The sequence below is a fragment of the Alligator mississippiensis genome, chromosome 7 (genome assembly GCF_030867095.1).
Source record: "Alligator mississippiensis isolate rAllMis1 chromosome 7, rAllMis1, whole genome shotgun sequence".
In the NCBI taxonomy this organism is placed as follows: Eukaryota; Metazoa; Chordata; order Crocodylia; family Alligatoridae; genus Alligator; species Alligator mississippiensis.
The window spans coordinates 24,342,634-24,363,597 of record NC_081830.1 but is presented as its reverse complement, the minus strand read 5'-3'; the positions used below and the strand labels follow the sequence as shown (position 1 = coordinate 24,363,597).

Sequence of the window (20,964 nt, the reverse complement as noted above, 5' to 3'; positions counted from 1 at the left end):
ACTTTTCATGTGTTTTGATATAAGTTTACTTGCTTTATAGAAGGGAAAGGAGAAAAGGTGTTATCAGGAAAAGTGATGGATGTTTAAATAACTTCATTTCCATTTGCATCATTGTCCAAAAATACCAAGTGTTTATATTTTCTGATTCATAAGACAGTTTTCTCCCCACTCCCAAAAAGGAAATCTAAAATCAAGGTGTATCCTATAGGAGTCATTGTACCTATAGGTGCCCCAAATTCATTTCCCACAATTTTATCCTTTGGGGGATGGGGCACAGCTTATGCACTAGAAAATGATATTCATTATAGGAATGACAGCAATGTGCAAACATGGAACAAAAAGGCACTTCCTATTGAGCTGCCTCAATGATAGTCGCACCATGAAGCCACGTCTAAGAGAGAGCCACATGGCGCTAGGAACTCTTCATGCAGATAGAGCAAGGCAATATTAAGATGGAAAGATTTACCATTCTTTATAGAAAAGCCCTATCAAATAAGAATGAAATATTTCAGTTCTATAGAAATTAATTAGGAGTTCTTAGGGAGTACTGGGAAAAAATTTGCAATTTCATATAGAAATACACTAGTGTCTAATATTACAGGGAAAGAGGCATGAGGTGCCCATACCGGGGCTTTAAAATGCAGCTGCAGGACCTGAGCTCACAACCCTGCCATTCCAAGGCATGGCTCCACCAACCAGTTTTCCCTGCCCTCCTCTCTTCCTGCCCCCTTCACCTTGCCAGCCAGACAGCACAGTGGGCCTACTACAAGGAACCCCCACTGCAGGCTGGCACCACTGCTCTTCTTGCAGCCCAGCAGCTGCAGCACAACCTGCAAAGCTGCACCCAGCGGGTTTGACTCTGCTGGGGACTGCTGCCTGTAGGTGTCCTGTGTCAGTGGGGTGGGCCTCAGCCCAACAGGGGGGCTGTTACCTGGCTGCCTGGGCTGGTGGGGAGTGTAGTTTGAATTCCCTTTTCTGCCAGTTGGTGGAATGAGGTGGTTCTTGCAGCTAAAAGTCACAGCCGACCAGTGCAACAAATGTGTTGGCCCCCAGCTGGGACTGCAGCAGAACCACCGGGCCACGAGGTGCATGGTGGGCCCTGCCTTCACCAGGCTTCCCTTTGCACCGGGGTTGCACAGCAAGAGGCTAAGGGGCAGGGAAGAAAGCTTTGCGTCTTAGCCAGCCCACATGGTGCAGTGCAATACGGTGCTCTGGGCATGTCTCGGGGGTGGCCTGGTGCTGGCTGCTGAGCCTGTGCTTTTCCACCACACCTGAGATTGGCTGGCCATGGCAAACATGCACCAGAGACCTCCAGTGGCCTCCTCATGGCCTCTTAGTGCAGCAGGGTTGGCAGCCTGAGTGGCTGGGAGTCACCATGTCTCCCCATGCCTGGCTCTTGCTTAGCTACTGTGCCAGGACAGGGAGCCCTTGCCAGGGCCTGAGTCAGTACCCCAATGGAGCTTGGCCCATGGCCACAAGGAGGTCCTAGCATAAACTAGAGGGTTAAGTGAGGTCTTTCCATAGTGTTGTACCTTCATCCAGGACTCAAATGCAGTCATCCCAGAGCCAGAGCCAGGGCTGCAATCAGGGGAGCCAATTAGTGCCTAAGCAGGTGTGGATAGAAGCAAGCTTCATTGAGGGGGCCAGTGAGCTCTTCCCAGAGCCTGAACCAGGTCCTACCTACAAACTGTCATCCATTTTGTGTCTAAAGAGGCCTTGGAAAGATCAACCTTCACTGTGGGTCCAATGAGCTCTTCCTACCTGAAAGAGGACCTACTTGCAACCCCAGGGTCCAATGAGTGCCTAGGCAGGTGTGGGCAGGAGCAACTTTGATTGAGGGGGCCAGTGAGCTCCTCCCAGAGCCTGGGTGTGGTCCTGCCTGCAACCAGGGCTCCAATTAGTGCCTAAGCAAGTATAGACAGGAGCAACATTCATGAAGGGGCCAATGAGCTCATCCCAGATCCTCAATGAGGCCCTGCTTGCAGCCAGGGGTTAAATCAGGCCCTCCCACAGCCAGAAGGGTCTATATTTAAAGTGGTGTCACATGGTGTCTTTCTTGAGGGTGAGTGAGATCCTGGCTTCCTGCTGGAGTCAGATGGCCTAAGAATCACAATTGTTGCAGGCCCATAGTGGCTGGGCAAGTGCCCAAGGGGAAAGGGAGCAAGGGGTAGGAGCAAGGTTCATTTAGATGATAGATGAGGCTGCAGCACAGCTAGACCTTTGGACCAGGAGTTAGAAGAGGTCATACTGGTAGTAGGTTTCCCTTCAGCCAATGGCAACATGAAATCATGTTCAAACATGGGGCAGGAGACAGCCTGCAAGGAGGATCAAAGCAGCTTCTAAACAGACCCAGGGCAGGGAACAAGAGTCACTTCCAGGAGGTCATCCCACAGCAGGGTGGGGAATGGTAGAGGGAGCACTCTGGTTACTGGCACAGCTCCTATGTGCTTTCTGATGGCAGAAATTTGTTGTGGTGGTAAGTGACCTCCCGGGCATACTGTTGCAACCCCTCCTTGGGTGCTGATCCAGGGTTTGTTGCATGGCAGCTGGGCTTGTGGCCATGTGCCCTTTGAGGGTCCCAGAATCAACTCCGTGACTTGGTGCTTCTTTTGGTGCTTCTTGGTGCATCACTGGGCCCCCCTTCAAGGAAGGAGGCATAAGCCCTATGCTCTCAGAGCCTTCCCAGAACTTAGCTGAGGTGTTCCTCTGTTGAACCAGAAGCTAGAGACTCAAAATCTTCACTGACCCCTGAGAACCCGGGACCTGCAACTTTCAGCAAACAGGTTCAACACTGTGCAGTACACACTCACTGGCATGCTGATCTTTTTCTCCAAACTCCCTTCAACCTTGCTGCTGACCAGCCCTATGTCCCCACAACCCTTGTCTCCAAGGACATTTCTTGTTGCAGCTGACTCTCGTCTTGGAGTCCAGCTGCTTTTTGTGTTTGTTTTTTTCCAAGACCACACACTCAGAGTTGTCCTTCCCAGAAGTATTTCTTTAGATATGTTCCAAACATGCTGTTTCTACATCTACGGTAGGGAAAGTAAATTTGAAGACACAGGTTTCTTTAATGCCAAAGACAGCTCAGCTGAGCATATTTTCTGACCTCTCTTTTTTTTACAATTTTCCTGTGGATTTTGAATATGTCTCTCCTGATGATTTCCCTACACACTCTTAGCCTTACCTGAGGAATGAAAAAGCCATTTGTTTTCTGGAGGATACTGAAAAGCAATGCTCTCCTTGTAAAATTTTCTCACCTGAAATGCTGAACAATCTTGTATTAATTTTCTCCTTACTTGATCTGTGCTATACAAAGTATCTATAAAATATGACTAAACCATGCACAAAAATTGTTACTAATTTTCTACTACAGTCTCCTGTGTGATTTTTCTTTTCTGTTTCTCTAACTTGCCATTTTAAGAATCTGTTCAAAGGTGATAATGAAGCCACAACTACAGACATTCATTTTAAATGGCAGGCTCATAGATCAGTTGTGAGGGAAAATCCTAATCCTTGCAAATCTAAGGGAGTTTTAATAACACATAGCATTTCTATGTCAATTCACACTGAAGGGATTCAGAGCCCTTCAGGAACTTTAATTAAACTGCTCGTTAATGTTGCCTAGTTACTACAGTGATGGGCACACTGAGATACATAACTTAGCCCTAAAATATCTATTTACAGTTGGATAGAGGGAAAGGATGATCAAGTTCACAGATTCAGACACTAGAGAAGCCAAAAATGGAACTTAGGTGTATTGACTTGCTGTCTTCACTAAGCCCCAGCAAGACCATCTCCCAGGGCCAGGACAAGATCTCAATCTGGACAACAAACCCTTAGCTCTCTCTACTAGATCACACTCCCATCCAAATTGAAGAAGCCTATTGCCTATTCTTAGCTGCAACCAAAATCTTTTTATCCTGAAGACTCCTCACTCCCTTTCATTTTATTTTCTTCTGCCACTCACCATTTCTGAACCTTTTCCAGTGAAGCTGGTGATTGTATAAACCCACACACCAATCTGAGTTGTACATCTGAACCTTGCGGTAACAGTGGCCCTGCAGTCTCATCTCAGCCTGGGCATGCAACTCCCTTTAGTGCTAATGGAAGTGACACATGCACATCAGGAGGAGAAGCTGCCCCATATAGTACTGGATTGATGTTCTCAGCATGTTTTTGTTTCCTTATGCACTGGTTTCACTGCTAGAAGCAAACAGAGGAAAGCAGACTGTTGCAATTTCTCAGAAACAGAATCCCATCAATGCATTCAGACCAAGAGGAGCTCCCTCCGGCATCCAGAAAGGAGGAGACTGTGATTTGTAACTCTAGTCATGTCTTTATTCTCTCCCATCAGAGAGGACCTTTCCCAGGGGAAACTGGTGTATAGAACAGCTTCTCCAAGAAATAAAATAAAATGAATCCTTCTTTGTTTAAAGTTTAATCCCCCCTCCTTTTACCTGTTGTCATGCATTATTTGATTGTCACGTTTGGAGACTAGAACCTGACTTTAATCAACAGACTCAATGAAGCAGCAGTCACATGAAGTTCCCTGCACTCTTCCTTCCCCAGTGATCCCACTCCTATCTGACCTGCTGGGTCAGATAGGAGTGGCCTGGTCATGAGAAAACAATTGCGCTTTCACAGCTTGATTTGTGATGATGATGTCTGCAAAAATGTGCCACTTTGCACTACATGCAATATTATTGTAGCAGCTAGGAAACTGAGATGTGGAAACCTTTCAACTGAACTTGGATGGAGATGCATTCAACTCCTTTCATAAAGGAAGTCAAACCTCCATTATTTTCATGCTTTGAGATATTCAAAGCCAGCACCCCCCCCCCCCCCCCCCAAGACTTGATCCCCCATTTCAAATAACAACCCATAATCATGGTCATGGGAATTTTGTTTACTGCTGACCTGGGACAGAATCTGAAGTTGTGATGCTGAGTTGAATGAAGGACTTCACATATAGTTTCCTGTTTTAGTACTAACTCTTTATTGACAAAAAGGCTTTAATTTTAGTAGCGCCTCTTGTGGAGGACATTTTGTGGGTATTTACATACTCAGAAATGGGCTGAGACCTACTAATTCGTTTCACATAAATTAGAGAGTGACCACAAAGGTTTAAGCATTTGGTGAGCCAGTTAGGCTTAGTAACACAGAAGGAAAAGCTTCTGTAAAAAAAAAAAGAAATATATATATATATAACCTCTTCTTTGTATACAAACCTCTTCCTTGTATCATTGTGAATCTCTAGGCACAAGGCTTATTGTGTTCTCTGACTTAAACCAATAGCTAAGTTGCACTTGTTGTAGCAGGGACCTACCCCTGTTAACTGAGATTGGGGCTGGACAGTAGGTCCTCAATTTACAAAAGCTGCAGAGAAAATAGACTGCATGGTGCAGAGCCCCACACAGCTAGTTAGGTAATGGCTGATGATCATAGTAATGGGAAACACCTATGATCAACTAAGAGCATCAGGGATCACACGACTGAAAGGGGGCAAAGCCTAGGACTATATAAGCCTGGATCCAGTAGTATGGAGTATATTTGTTGCCCTGATTAACGAGAGTAGTAGAGCTTTTCTGTGAGTATGCTACAAACTAAGGAGACTACAGAAAATAAGATGTTCTGGAGGGTTGGTAGTGTGTTAGCTGATAGTGAACAGGGGTTTTGTGATTTTTGGTATTAGGTTAATATTTTTTTATTAGCTGCAAGGCATAGGGTGGTTAGTAGATAATGCAAGGGCCACTAAAGCTATCTAGTAGAGAGGTTTTGTGCTTATTACAGTGATTGTAGGGCTGATATAGCTGCTAAGGGTTCATGGGGAGGATGGTGACCCACTGGGAGTAGGGCAGGTGGAGCACTGCAGGTGGGACTGGTGGAGTGTGGGTGAATACATCCTGCAGGAAGGCCAGTCCAAACCAAGTATACTGTAAAGAAGACTAGAGGGCAAAATCTGAGCCAGAGTACACCACAGCAAGGCTTGGAGGACTGAACCTGAGATCTACGTAGACCAGTGGTCACCGGCTGGTCGATTGCAATCAACTAGTCAATTGGGGAGCCCCTGACAGCCAATCTCAGTCTGGGGGGGACTAGCCCAGGGCTGAAGCGGGGTGTGGGGCACAAAGCTCAGTGCGTAGCGGCAGATGCCTCACCCTGCACACAGATTGGGGAGGGGGGGTGGCATGTGTCTCCTCCCAGGCCTCTGCCAGGTTGCATGCAGCAGCAGGAGCCCTCCCCCACATGCCTGGATAAGCTGCCCAGGCTACAACCCTTTCCTGGTCTGGCTGGGGCCCTACTCACCCTTGCCCCTGTCCCACTCCCTCCCTCACTGTGGGGACTTCAATCTGTCCTCTCCCTCCCTCCCCAGACTGACCTATGGAGGGATAGGGGGGTGGGCAGGGGGGGCACAGTAGATCCTAAATTGTCCTTTACTTCAAAAATTGATCTTCACCTCTTAAAAAGGTTGGAGACCACTGATGTAGAGAGAATATGATGGCTACTGGAGACTGATTTGTAGGTCTATGAAAGAGACCCTTGAGTGCAAGGGTGATGTCTAAGACCCCTGACTGCAGCCATCTAACTAGAACTAAAGAGTTTTGGATCAGCAATGCTAGTTGGGGCCTAGGAACAGAGTACAGATAAGGGCAGAGGGAACAGGTTGGTAGAGACCAGCGAAGCTTTGGAAATAATTGGTCTAGAGAGGCTGGCTGATAATAAGCAGGAGGGCAAAAGCACCCAAAGTGTAATTGGTGACTGTGGGCAGCCTCCCAAAGTTTATATGAACAACTAATTTGAAAGGTGTGGGGAGAGGTGAGAGTAGATAGGAAGGTAGCTAAGAGGCCAGATGGGGTGGCATGTAGGACTGACTACCAGGGCATAGGGTTTGGCATTGTAATTCCCTACCTGCAACACCTGTACCATATCTTAAGAACAAAATATTATGCTGGTTGAGTCCTGTGCTTGCAACTTTAAGAAATAAATCTTTTGTCTCTTCATGTATAGACTTTTGTACAAGTTGGAAGAGTTTTAAATACTCTTCTAAAGAAACCATCAGTTCCTAGGTACTTCTCTTGCACACCATAAGTTCTAAGCAGATCTAATGAAAAGCCAATATTTAATACAAGACAAAGACTTATTTCACTCAATCTCCAAAGCCTTCATTTGTCACTATGGCAGCAACATTATCAAATGTTCATATTAAATACTGTACATATTTATTGTGAGTAATGGATGGAACAGGTTGCCATCTTTATGATCACTGCATGGAAAAAAACACCTCTACCTCTTCCCTTATTGTCATAATTCTTTCTTGACAGAAGCTATGTGCTCAGGTTTCTTAGTGCTACACAGGATCTTAGCAGAGGCTCCACTTCAGTTACAAGTCAGTGCTTTATGTGACACCCAGTACAAAAATATAAGGGCTAGGTGTCCAGAAAGAGAGATCTGGAAAGAGGCTTGGTATCAAGGAGCCAGTTCAAGCTGCCCCAGAGCTATCATCACTTAAAGGAGCTTTGGGGTTGCTCCAAATGATGAGATCAAGCTGTGCACCATACCCCTAGTCCATGCTGCATAAAGATGCATGCATCTCAAGCAGCAGTTAAAGTGAGATGACACCTAAATTCTAATATAATAAAGGGCTTAATCTGTCTGTAATGCTTTTGCTCAGCTGTGTGTGCACTGCTGAGATAGTCACCGGACATCTGAATTTCCCCTGCCATGTCCACTCTTTTTAAGCCCTCTGATCACCATCCAGGAGGGTTGCCCAGGATTTCCCTTTTTTCTGGGGGTGAGAGCAGGGGGAAGGTGATCGCAGGCAGCAGGGAGCACTCACGGACCTGCCTGCAGAGGTGGCAGACCCATTCTCCTGCTGCCTTCAATCGCTTCTCCCTGCTCCCACCACTGGAGCACAGCAAAATCCTGGACATTTGGGCAGGGCAGGGGGAGCGGGGGCTGCAGCTGCAACAGGGCAGGGTGGACTTGCCTGTTCTCCAGAGGGGGAAAGGGGCAGGCGGGGCAGCACAGATGCTGGTGCCTGTACTTGGAGGGGCTGAGCAGCCAGGAGCTACTGGCTGGGGAGAGGGGGAAAGAGGGGGCTGTGGCTGGCAGGACACTGCAGCCATATTCCAGGGCAAGGATGCCACAAGTCTCTCCGCTTAATTCCAGCCCATGCTGGGGCTGGACATGCTCCGCCACTGCCTGCATGAATTGGAGCCACTACACTCTGGCCTGGGCAGGATAGGAACAACTGGGGCCCCTCTGGCAGGGCTGGAGGGGCAGGGGGCTGCAGGTTGGGAGTGATGGGTACCAGGGTTGGGGCAGGGGACTGGCTGTGGGTTGGGAGTGTGAGGGAGCTCCAGGGAGTTGCGGGTCAGGAGTGAGGGGCACCAGCAGGGACGGAGGGGTGGGGGAGTGCAGGTTGGAAGTAAGGGCCATCGGTGTGGGGGACTGTTCATGGCAGGCAGACAGTTTTTGTCTCTGTGTGTCCATGTGCAGAGTGAATGAGTAGAGTGCATGCCCGTCTGTGTGTGTGCATGTGCATGCATGTATGTGCATGTGTGTCTGTGTTCATGGCAGGAGGGAGACTGTGTTTGTGTCTGTGTGTCCATGTACAGAGTGAGTAAGTAGAGTCTGTGTCTGTGTGTGTGCATGTGTCTGTGTGTGCATGCCTGCGTGTGTGTGTGTATGTTTGGCCATAGCAGGATGGGGTGGCAGGGAGAAGAGGTGGCATATGCCCCCCGCCCCAGCCTGGCAGGGTCCCCCCAGCCTCCCCTGCCAGCACCAGGAAGGGAAGGGGGCCCTCTGCCCTGTCCACAACTCAGCTCCCGTGGGGGGAGGGGGCCTCCAATTTTGTATTTGCCTCTGAGCACGGAGTGGCAGGGGGGCTGCGGGCCCAGACCCAGAGCAGTGGGGAGCGGGGGTTGGCACAGGGCCAGACACAGAGCAGCGGGAGTGGGGGGGGGGAGGGGTGTGCAGGATCAAACACAGTGGGGGACGGGCAGGTTGCACACAGCCAGATGCAGAGTGGCAGCAGCACCAGACAGTGGGTGGCAGCGGCAAACGCTGTGCGCAAGCTTTCCTCCACCCTCCCCAACCCCCACCCCCATTCCTGGGAGGCAGCAGTGGCGTGGGGTTGTATATGGTGGTGCTCCATCCCTGCTCCCTCCCCCTGGTCATTCTTGATGGGCAATTGGCTAGTACTTTTATAAAACCGGCCTGAAATCACTTGAGGTTTTAAAAACACTTTGGACCCAGTTTAGGGTTCCTAGTAGCTCTTCCTTACCTTCCTAGCAGCTCTTTGGTTTATGATGTATACAATAGTTTGTATAGGAATGATCCTGCCTCAGACAGGAGGTTGGACTACATGACCCCTGAAGGTGTTTTCCAGCCCTATATCTCTATGAAGACTTATGAGCAGATTTTTCAAAGCACTTCAGTGCCCACAATACTGATGTCTCAAGGCTCTTTGCTGAAGGATTTACATGAAGACTGAGCCTCTTGAAAAGGGGCCTTTGATTCCTGTAGACCTTAGAGAATGCCTAAGTACTTGTGAAAATGTAGTCTTGTGTCCCTTTGATTTGAATGCTGTGGGAAACACTGTTGATCATTGGAAATGATCCTAGTAGAGATAGGAGGTTAATTACTTTCAAATTGAAATAAATAATTTAAGCATTCTATTGGCTCCTCCATAGTTGCAAATCAAAGCTAACTGTGCATTTCTCTTCACATTTGCCCAGAATGTGATCTTCTTTTCCAGAAAAAGATATTCCATAAAATACATGTAAAGCAATTGAAAAGAAATATTTTTGCCCACAGAATAGTACCAAGGTTTAAAAGATTTTTCTCTTCTCCAGTAGTTTTTCTATAGGAGAAACCATTTGATTTACTGATTGAAAAATCAAATCTGCCCATAGTAGAAGTAGTGGGGTATGTGTGATTTCCACATCCTCCCCCCCCCCCCCCCCAAATCATTGGAATAGACCATTCAGTCAAACAATGTATTGAAAGGTCTGAATTTTAAGTGGTAGGCACTATTATGGTCTGGAGAGAAATCCTCTGATATCTCCAGACAAGACTCAGGGAAAAGAAAGACTAGGACTCAGGTTTACCTGCTTGGTGTTAAACTGATAGGAATGTGAAAAAGGATGGCCTGATGTAAGCATGTGTAACAGGAAATATACTTCTGTAGGGATAGATGGACAAAAATCTTAATGGTCTCTTCTATATTATAAGTAATTTGTGAATGCTTGCTCTAGTATCAGTAGATAGTTTAATAAATGACTAATCAATTGTTATAGACTTTTATATAGTCCTATGAGCCTGTAGGCTGCTTATAAGCCGGGCATAAAACCTCTTAGCACATTAATATGCTTATAACCTCCTTTAGCATACTGCCGCTTAGATTCTTAAAACAAATACAGATTATTGTGTCTTATTCACCAATTAACCATATATAGCACTTTATTATGACGTATGGCCAGGATAGCTCATAGTTCCAGTGCCTTCCACCTGGAACCAAGCATCAGGTCTGTTGGCTCTCAGTTGTTTCATATGAGGACCACATGGTGGTCTACTTTCCTTTTAATCATGATCTCCCTCCCACTTCCCTACATGGGAAGACACTGGTGATTATGACTTCCCACATTTATTTGCAAGCTCTGCTTAGAAAATGTTTAGTGTCAAGGTTTACAGACTAGAAGCAATTGAATATGTGGATTATCGGGTTTAAGTTGCATAGGAATTGGTCCCCTAAAATATTTAATGGACATCACCTTTGTATGCGTAAAGCACTGGTTGTTAGGTTTATGTGGGTCATCTTTGAGCCATTCTTTGGAGAATGTGGATCTGTCGCAGCTGTCCAGTATGCATCCTGGGTCTTTAGATCAAGAAACGGCTATTTGTGCATTGAGGGCCAGATGGTTAGAAGTGTTTAGGTACCTAACACCCCCTGAAATTAATAGCCTATAACAATTTAAATCAATGGGATTGAGATCAAATCTCTCTGAGGGTCAGGGTCTGAGAGTCTCTCCATGTTTATGCAGATCTAGTCATAGGACTGCAATTCAAATACGGATACATGAAGTACGGCCGGGGGCACGACAGATGCATGGAGGAAGAGAAAGTGATGAAAGGCTGCAAGTAAATGAGATTAGTCAAATAAGCAAGGAGTTGGAGTAAAGGATGGAAAATTTGATAAATTTGCTGAAAAGGTGGAAAATGGAAAAATATGAATAAAAGATGCATCAAGATCCAGAAGGGAAAGGGGGAACAGGAAGAAAACGAGTGAGGTGGAAGAGTCAAGGGAGTTCAATTACTTGTATTTACTGCGAAGTTTGCTTTTTACCCACATGCACACCCATACCTGGATGTACACACACCCCGCAGATTATTTTCTTCATTGGATGTTATCACTTTTCGAGTGTTGGACATTCTGTCCTCATTTTCCTTGGGAAAGCTGACAGGTACAAACCTAGTGGTTCTCTGCATGATGCCATATGGCCTCTGGTTTCCGTCAGTCCCTACTGGGAATTCTCTCTGGTCACACAGCAACGACTCTGCAGCAAGTTTTGCTTTGTGTGCTCTGATAACTTAGTCTCCAGCCCTGGTGTTTATTGAATACAAGCAGGGAGGTTCCCAGTCCAGTGCTCTCCAGAGAGCATATTTGAGAAGAGAACTCAGCACCATAGAGGATTGGACCTGTAGTTAGAGCCTATGTTTTCCTGGTCTTTCTCAGCTCCCAGTGGCAGCTGCACAGGCTGCTGATATGATTTGGTGAGAAATGGATTGAGGAAGCTAGGAAGTGGCTCCTCTCTGGAATGGGAAGGAAATTGAACATGAAATTGCTGGGAGTTGATTGTGGGAATGACATCTATTTCATCCGAATAGATGAATCTTGTTCACTCTTACAAGTCTAGTCCAGGCTTGTTTCAAATTGTGCTGACGTTCTCTGTTGGATTTGTGAATCTTGGCAAACCCAGGCTGGCTGTCAAGTTTGGTTGCAAAGGTTATGAAGCATTCAGACAGGAGTTAAGGCAGGTGTTTGACCTGAAATGTATTCCAAATTCAAGCAAGTTACTTTTGCTGAAAGGTTTTGTGTACCATTTGTAACTCTTCCTAAGATTTCCTAGGAGATTTATAACACCACCTGGTAAAACTGGTGCAAATGTGTTCAAAATGTCCCCTAAATTCTCTCACTCACAACCTTGGCTTTGTTCATAGGCATAGATATCGACGGTGGTCTCTTGAGAGCAGAATCAGAGGTATTATTAATGCAGTGGACGCTTCCTGTTTTTTCTGTGGATGAAGGCCCCCATTCTAGAAAGCGCTAAATCACTTAGACTCATCTGTATTAAAAAAATAAAACCAACCTTAAGACTATGCTTAAGTTCCATTTACTTTAAAGGACTTCAAAATTTAAAAGATTTTTACATTAGATACAGGCCTATATGCTTTACTAAAGAGAGTTTCCAGGGCTGTTAAACATCATCTTTCAACAGCAGTAAATCCACTTAAATTGTTTATATCAACTGTATCTAGCTAATGTTTCTAATCAATCTGTCTTTTAGGTGATGCTGTGTGCTCCGCTAATCCTAGAACTATGGCAGTATATCTTGCATATATTTTTACTCAACTAGATATACAGTTTTAAATTTATGTCGAATTAGATTTATCAGTGGCCTTCAGATTAATTCAGCAACAAAACCATGGGTGACAAAGACTAAATATTAACACTAATGAGAAAACATTGCCTCTATATTTTACATCTGTGAGTTTTCAGTACATATGGACAACTTGGTAAATTCAGTTTAACAAAGTTAGTTTCAACAAGCTGCTATGATATAATCATATAATAAACAGGTATTTAAGTGTCAATTGGGTTTACCTGGATTACAAAGCACCAACAAATGTGTAACCCAATAGAGCTCTCAAGTGGCTAGGCATTTTCACACTTGAATTTTGTTTTCTAGGAAAACAACTCCATCTAGTTCAAAGGGAAGGTTATTGAGCTATTCTGGGATGAGGGGAGTAGAACTTGAAAGAGCATTTGAATAGCATTTTCCTTTTATTTTAAGAAGACTGTTGAAAAAATAATCTGTTTATTATGTGCCGCCTAAGGAGTACAACTATTAGGCCCAGTATTTTGCCAAGCTGATTAGTGACTTGGGGTGTCTCAATTTTTGCACATTCAAAGGGTTTGTTTTCCAGGCAGTGCCTTGCTGTCTATCTGTCTTAAGCATAGGCCTTCTGCCTTAGTATGAATGGAGCAGCTTACAGTATTGATGTATTTGTCTACATAGCACTTACGTGAGGGAATTGCTATCTTTCCTGTTTTACTGATGGGGAACTATGGCAAATTGGGACTAAATGATTTCCTCAAGATCAGAGAAGTAGTCTGTGGCAGAACTGGAATTTGCAACTGGGTTTTCTGCTTGGCTAGTTGCCTAACTTCTTGGGACAAAAATATTTTCCTACCTGTTAGGCACTTAAGTGCAATCCTATTCCTCCTTTTTCATGTCTCCAAGAAACTGGTAATGCCTCCACATTTGTAATGAAATTTCGTCTGAGCCTTGCAGCCAATGGTATATCTGTTCCACAGCGGCGGTATGCCCTTGCTGGGATGTTCCTTATCATTCCCTATGCGCCTGCTCGTACACATGTTCCACCTGAAGAAATAAGTCGTTCTGCTGCTGCTGATCTTGCGAGCTTAGCAGAATAGGAGCAGTTGCTGCCTGTGGTGGGAACATCCTCACCAGGGACTACTGCTGCTGCACTATAGATGTTCCCTAAATCACAAAAAAGCAGAGAGGAGGAGAACCCACACACATTTTGCTTTAACAGTTATTTAGAGATTCCAGCAGGGCAGAATAGGATGGCACTTAGTTGTCTAATTACTTCTTAAAGGCTTAATTAGATGGAATGGTGTCTGTCCTTTAACTCTTGGTACATTGAAAATGAGGCAGCAATCAAGAAAGTGGAGGCACCTATAATTGCTAGCCACCATATTAGAAGATTAACTCCTACCAATTTTAAGGTTTTATGCGATATAGGCCAGATAGTCATCTCCCCCTCCCCCCCCCCAACTGCCCTCAAGCCAGTGAGACAGGATCTAATAGATCCCTGTATATCACTTACTCCTCCACTGAGTCTGCAAAAGTTCCTACCCTAGGGTCCCCACGGCAACCCAAATTGAAAACTGTGGAGGTGTCAGGCTGGAAATGAGAGGGATAGAATGAGCTGCACTTCTGGTTTTAGTATTAGCGACGAGATATTTGTGTGTTCATGACCAAGGAGTGTCTTTTGATCACAGACCAAGGTACAAGCCATCTTGGTTTCATGAATTCTTTGTAGTCTCCTTAATAAACGCCTATTGTGTAGACCAGTTACCATGACTCTTCATCTCCATCTGATAGGGCTCTTCATTCAAGGAATTATTAGATCTTTTCTCTGATGAAATTTTTCTTTAAAAGAGGTAATGGGGAGACCGAGAGGGAGAACCTGGGACTATTCATCTGCAGGGTCTGGACTGCCCTAGTCTGGGAGATAGCTACCAAGTAGTCAGTGCATGGTCTCAAGGAATGCTCTGAGAATTGCTGGCTTGGGGATTCCCATGATAGCTTGTTTCCTGCCACCATTTCCCCTGCCTTTCCCTAAAATCTGAGAAAAATCCCATATGGGGTTTTCTACTTATTGCGTTCGTGGCATTTCCATTCTTCTATGCGATCAATTCCAGCATAGCTTGGTGGAGGTTACAATAATAACATCACATGGATATTCATCAAGGGCCTGATCCAATCCTGTTCAAGCCAGACAAATCCGCCTTCCAGCTCATTCAGTCAGGTCCTATATGGTTGCTAAAGATTTTGTTTTCATGTTTATAGGTTACACGACAGATTTTTCACCCATACTGTAATGCCCTTAACCTTTAGAAGAGATGGCAGACTTCACAATCCTGGCTAGTAGATGTTCAGTTAAGAATGCATCCATCCTCTGGTGGAAACATGTCCAAATTCAATTCCAAAAAATGAACAATGTTTAAATAAATCTGACTTCATTATACTCATCAAGGGTTATAATATAATTTCCTTTTCATTAGAAAAGCAATTTTATACCCAGCATAACCACTTCAGTTGATCTATGCCACCATATATGCTTCTGAATCCCCAGTTTTTCAGTCCATTCCTGTTCAGGAAAGAACTCGAGCACATGGATAAAATGCAGCATGTGATGAAGCACTTTGTTGATTATGGGTGAATGTAAGAAGCATGTTCGTAAGCATGAATGCCCAGCTTAACTGAAGCTCACTACTGAGCCTTCAAGAGGAATCAAACAGAAATGAAACCTTGGGGATCCCGTGCTTAACGTGGCTGTAGAATTTCATTTGCTCTCGGGTAAAATCTCCTGAGTTCTGCTTTTTTTTTTTGTGGAGCTGTTATTCAGCAATATGGATAAGTGAGCCTTTAACCTCTCCAATGTCAAAATAACTGTGGAAAGGAAGATTTGTGTCCCTAAATTTCACCTTCTGAATCTTTTATGTTAATCCCGCGGATACAAATTTTATGTAAATTCTACTTGTAAAGAAAGGAATGTTTGTTTCAAGTGTGCTACCCTTAAGACTATAATGTTAGAGGGAAGATCTACAGAGGTGAAGGCTTTAGCCATTAATACCAGCTAATTAATCCAGCCCATTAGCCCAAAACCTTACTTGAACATTTAAAGCGCTTCTAATGTAATAAACTTCTTGGTTAATAGAGTCAAGACTCACTTCAAAGAACAGATTCATTTATTGACTTAATCAACTCTCTGCAACACTTTAATATACAGTGCGTGTTCTTACACAAAAGCATTTAGGGCAAAGTTAAGCTGTCCCTTTTGATTTACAAATTTAGTCAAAAGAAAGACTGTTCTGTCATCAACATAGCTGAATGACATGGGGATATATTTGCTTATTAATGTTCATGCATTTCACTACATTAAGTAAATGAAGCATCAATTTAAACTAAGTCAATACTAATGCATGGCACAATTTTCAGAAGAGGATATAAAACCCATTTAATAGAAAATGCTGCAAACAGATGGGTACTGGTGCATTGTCTTGTGATAAATATCTTGTCACCCAACATTTTATGCTGTGACTTGACTCATTCTATTGGACTGTGCTGTCATGGAGCTTAACAGTAAGCCAAAAAACTGCATCAGATACTGTGATAGATTATACAAGTGCAAGCGGCTCTCCTTACATTTGTTTTATTCTGTCTGAGCAAGTTTTTTACTTGATTATAGTTTACCGTGTTCCAAAGCCAAATTTAAAAGGCTATCGTACCTTAAACAGCTTCAATAAATGGCTGCAGAGTGGTATGATCTCTCGAACGTGGGACTGGCAGGTAGTAAGCCTGGAATCTCTTCCTGTCTTTGCCATTGATTTGCTAGTAAGAAAACTTTATGCATTTCTACCATTCTGTTCAATGAAAGTTATTCCATTCTGGCCTCTGTATCAAGGGTTTTCAGATAAACTCTGCTCTAAGTGGGGTTAAAATGCTAAGTACTCTTTTATTATGGTTATCTGCTTTTTGCACTTTGAAGAGTCATAGCCTGTAAAGAAATCTGTGACTTAATTGTTATTATGGAAACTTGGTGAGATGACTATTATATGAATGGGAACATCAATGCTGCACGGCATGTGCTGTTTTAAAAGGGAAGGTTGGGGTGGAGGGCAGTGGTACTGCATTGTCTGTCAAAAATATACTTAGTTCTTCTCTGATCCAAGAGGGAGGTAGAAGATTTTAGTTTATTTTGGGGAAGATAAAGGTGGCAAGAAGTTCAGTGGTGATGTGATGGGGGCCTGTTAGACTGGCAAGTCAGGAAGACAAGGTGGACTGATTTTTTTTTTTTCCAACACTTTTGACCCTTATATATGAGTAGTCCTATGGTTAGTCACCTCAGTAAGGAGCAGCCTAGCAACTTTTCAAGTGTCAGCTTCCCTGGGAAAATTATGGCACTTCTCAAGGTACCTCCTGAACGTAGAATAACTTTTCTTTTGGTCATTCCCCAGAAGGTGTTTAGGTCCTGATAGGAAGCAGGTGAGGAGCATAATTGGAGATGGGACGCAGAATTAGCACAGGAGCAGAGAAAACAACATCCATTTGTACAGGTCATGGCACTGCTCCTTTTAGGAGAACTAGGAGCATCTTTATCCTGTGGTTGCACCAGTGAAGCTAAGGTAACAAGGGGGCTTCCCCTCTGCAAATAACGTTTGCCACAAGGACAGCATGTTCACCCTCTTGTATTAGTGTAGCAATATCATGTCAGATATTCCCAGTCTAGGCCAGCCTCGTGTGTGATTAGATGTGTGAGAAACTACGTTTTTGCCTTATCCTACTGTAGTCTGCTAAGAGGGACCCTGAGAAAACATGTTGTGTGGAGCAAGAGGCAGTGTGGGAAAGTACTGAGAAATGGTTGACAAGGAAAACACATTTATATGTCAGTCTGGGGTGTTATTGTGATTCTAATTCTTTTTACTCTTGCTGGAAGTAGATGTATGCAGGGACCCAGGTGGTTAATGTACTGTGTGTTATTACTGTGAAGCACAGGACCTCAATTTCTGAGCTCTACAGAACACACACAGTCTCTGGCTTTTATAGTATCATAAAGAGCTGCCTTTAAAGGTTAGGGATAGATCCAAGCCTTGGTGTAAACTGGCACAAATCTTAGGAAATCAAATGGGAATTGTACACAGGGGCTGAACTTGCTCCACAAGTGATTGCAGTTTGCTATGTCAGTGTCCACTGAGCAACTTGTCTTGTGTGTTCCTGCCATTCAGCTGTCATATAAGATGAAGAAATTTTCCTTTGAAGTCCAGCTATGGGGAGTCTTGGAATTCCTCCAGTAAGGTTTCAGAAAAAAAAGGAAGAACTAACCACCTACTAGCTCTGAACAGAAGAGGAATTTGCTCTACCATTGCAAAAGTTATAATTGGTCTTAATGTCTCTAATATACATTGCTTGTTCCTATCTTCCTAGATGAAGTGCACCAAGCAATAAGAACTTGTGATAAATCACCTCTGTGGTCTCTATTTTCCCTTCTGAATTTGAAATGAAGAGCTGTTGGTTACAAAGCTGAAATTACAACCAATATCCCCAGCTTGAATGAGCTTGGGTTTTCTAGTAGTTCTGGAAAAAACTCAATACCTTGAAATGTGTTGGGGGAGTTTTTTGTGGGGAAGTTCCTCCCAAAGACCAGGTTTCTTTCATCTGGAGCTTCTCATCTCCTGCAGACAGTAAGATGACCTGTAAACATATATAGGAAGAGATTTCTAGCAATTTTTTTTTACTAGAAATATTTACTGTTAGGCTTACCCTTTACAACTTCAATTTTTTCCAAGGGTGGCTGTTAGGGCTGTGCAAAGCTTCGGTCCCTGATTCGATTTGGCAGAGATTCATCGCAATTCAGTGGCCAAATCTCCGAATCTAAATCAAATCAGGAGACCCTTTAATCTCTCCGAATTGAATCAGAACCCTCTGTAGTGATTCAGAGAGATTCAGAAAGATTTGGAGATTTGGACATAGACACAGCTTTAAATGTTTTTTCTATATACCTCTGGGTACCAGACGGCTCGTGAGTGCTGCGATGCTTAGGCGCATGGAGCGTCCCACAGAAGTGCCGAGGGCTCCCCAGCACACTCTGCAGCAGACCCACAAGTGGACCAGAAGCACTTCCAGTCCACTTACGGGTTTGCCACTGAGCACATGGGGGGGGGGCCCCCCACGCTCCTGTGGGACACTTCATCCGCCCCAGCATCACAGCATTCATGAGCCACCTGGTACCCACAGGTATGTAGAAAAAACATTTAAAGCTGTGTCTGTGGCCGAATCACTGATTCTCTGAATCAGCATTGAATCTTCAGATTTGGATTCGGCTGGATCAAATCAGGGACAGTGATCTGAATCAACAAATTGAATCACTGTCCTCAATTTGGGTTGAATCCAAATCAAATATGGCCCATTTTGCACACCCCTAGTGGCTGTGTTCATTCTGGAAGTTGAGCAGAGGTGTGGTACAAAGCAATTTAAGTAAAAGAGGAAAACCAAGATTCAGCATGGGCCTTATTGCCTTCAGGGGGAATTTTCAGGGGTAAGATGGTTCCTTATCTAGTGTAGATCAGCACAGCTCCTTTGAAGACAGTGAAGTTATGCAGAGTTTTTCATCTCCTGGTTATTTGGTGGTTGCTTTAGCACATTTCTAACATGAGATAATTCACAGATGTGAATTCTTCCCACCAGTCAAACCACAGACTACGATGGAACTCGTATAGCCCCCATGATTTGCAGAATTACTTGCAAGTGCTATGAATGCAAGATGCATGTTTTAACCAAACTCATTGTCCCTAAGGCCCTCATAAGGGATCCAAAAGGTGTTGTGCACATTTTGTGATTCTTAAAATTTGTATTGTGATCATGCCTAGAGGCCAACTTAACTGAGATCCCATTCCACTATGTGCATGATATTTATGCATTTCTCTCTCTCTCTTTTTTCCTGCCCCTCTCTCTGTCTCCCTCTCATGCAGGTTCCTCACCACATGAAGACTTTGCCCTATTACAGCTATGACCAACCAGTGATCGGATACTGCCAGGCTCATAAGCCTCTCCATGTAAATAAAGGGTACGACACCATCTCCCGGGAGCAGGCTGAGACCAGCAACTTGGAACTCAGTCGAGACCACAGCTTCATAGCTACAATTGCGCGTTCGGCTGCTCCAGCCATCTATATTGAGAGAATACCAAACTAACGATGGAGACAGCTTCTTCGGGGGGGTTGGGAAGGGAGTTCTTTTGAGGGACTTTTCATCTCAGAAGAGAACAGGGCAAGGGGGGCAAATCTACCATTCCACTTACAAATGTTCCAAGGCAAACACAAGGAAATTTCTTTGAGGACTGCGGGAGTTCTATCTTTCAGTACATCGCTGAGAACTTCAGGATTTTCTTTGCTTTAAAACTTTCAAACAAACTCCTCAAATGTAAATATTAAAGAGAGATTGTCAAGTTCTTATTAAAAATAGATTTCACTCTAGCTACATAAAGGGATGGATAAGAGTTCTGTTTGTATATTTGATTTTTCTACATTGCACGGTTCCTTGGAAGGAGAACCACAGAAAAAAATGGGTGGGAGTTTGGGGCGGGGGTAGGGTTGGGGGGGGGGGGTCAGCCATGGTTTCTTTATTAAGTGTTTATTACTCTTAAAAGCTTGATTTAAATTGGTTTATTTTCTTTTTAAACAAACAAAAAAGTCTGCTTCTTTTTAAATTTTTATTTTCCTTTTTCTTTCTTTTTTTGGCTTTTGTTTTTTTGATCAAGCGCTAATACTTCAAACTCCAAACGTGGGCATTAGAGCTTGTGTTTAACCAAAAGGACATTGGCAATTGACACAGGAGAACAAAGAAACCAATGAAGAAACTTGGGTGCATGTACATTTTAAGACACATGCTGTGCACTGTGGAGGGTGCTTTTGATTTTTACTATCTTCATTGTGCTTCATTGTTGACACTATAATTAACTTCTGGGCTCTAAATAAAGGGGGAAACATGATGGAATATCAGTTCACACATTTACAGTTCAGTGATGCCGTATGCAGAAATAAAGGACTTTGGGGTACCAATAAAGGATGCAATGTACTCAAGATGGATTGGAAGAAAAATCACAAAGCAGGAGTATTTCAGTGAAACTCAATGGCTGACACAATTTCTAAAACACAGGAAAATGTGTAACATTGTTTTTGGTTTTTTAATTAATTATTCTGATCAGTTAGCTTTTGTGTAGTTTTTATCAATAAAAGAACAAAAAAAGTGGTGAAAAAAATAAACATATTATTTTGTGGTTGGACACCACAGCCAAGTACCTGTTTGAATGCTTTCTCAGTATGTCTGACATATGCCTCTGCTACCCTAAGGGGACAAATCCTAAGGCATTG

General features: G+C 44.0%; 1 protein-coding gene across 2 annotated transcripts in view; it reads left to right on the top strand.

The window, feature by feature from the left end:
• Nucleotides 1-20,158, top strand: part of LRRTM4 (leucine rich repeat transmembrane neuronal 4) — a 353,897-nt gene extending 333,739 nt beyond the window's left edge. Inside the window, exon 4 of one of the 2 annotated variants that reach the window (XM_019482445.2) lies at nt 19,565-20,158. In XM_019482445.2, the coding sequence (XP_019337990.1) occupies nt 19,565-19,786 (222 nt within the window). In that variant the 3' untranslated portion in view covers nt 19,787-20,158. The remainder of the gene's footprint in view (nt 1-19,564) is intronic. The other variant, XM_006274089.4, reaches the window with a different exon arrangement.
• Nucleotides 20,159-20,964: the final 806 nt, after the last annotated feature.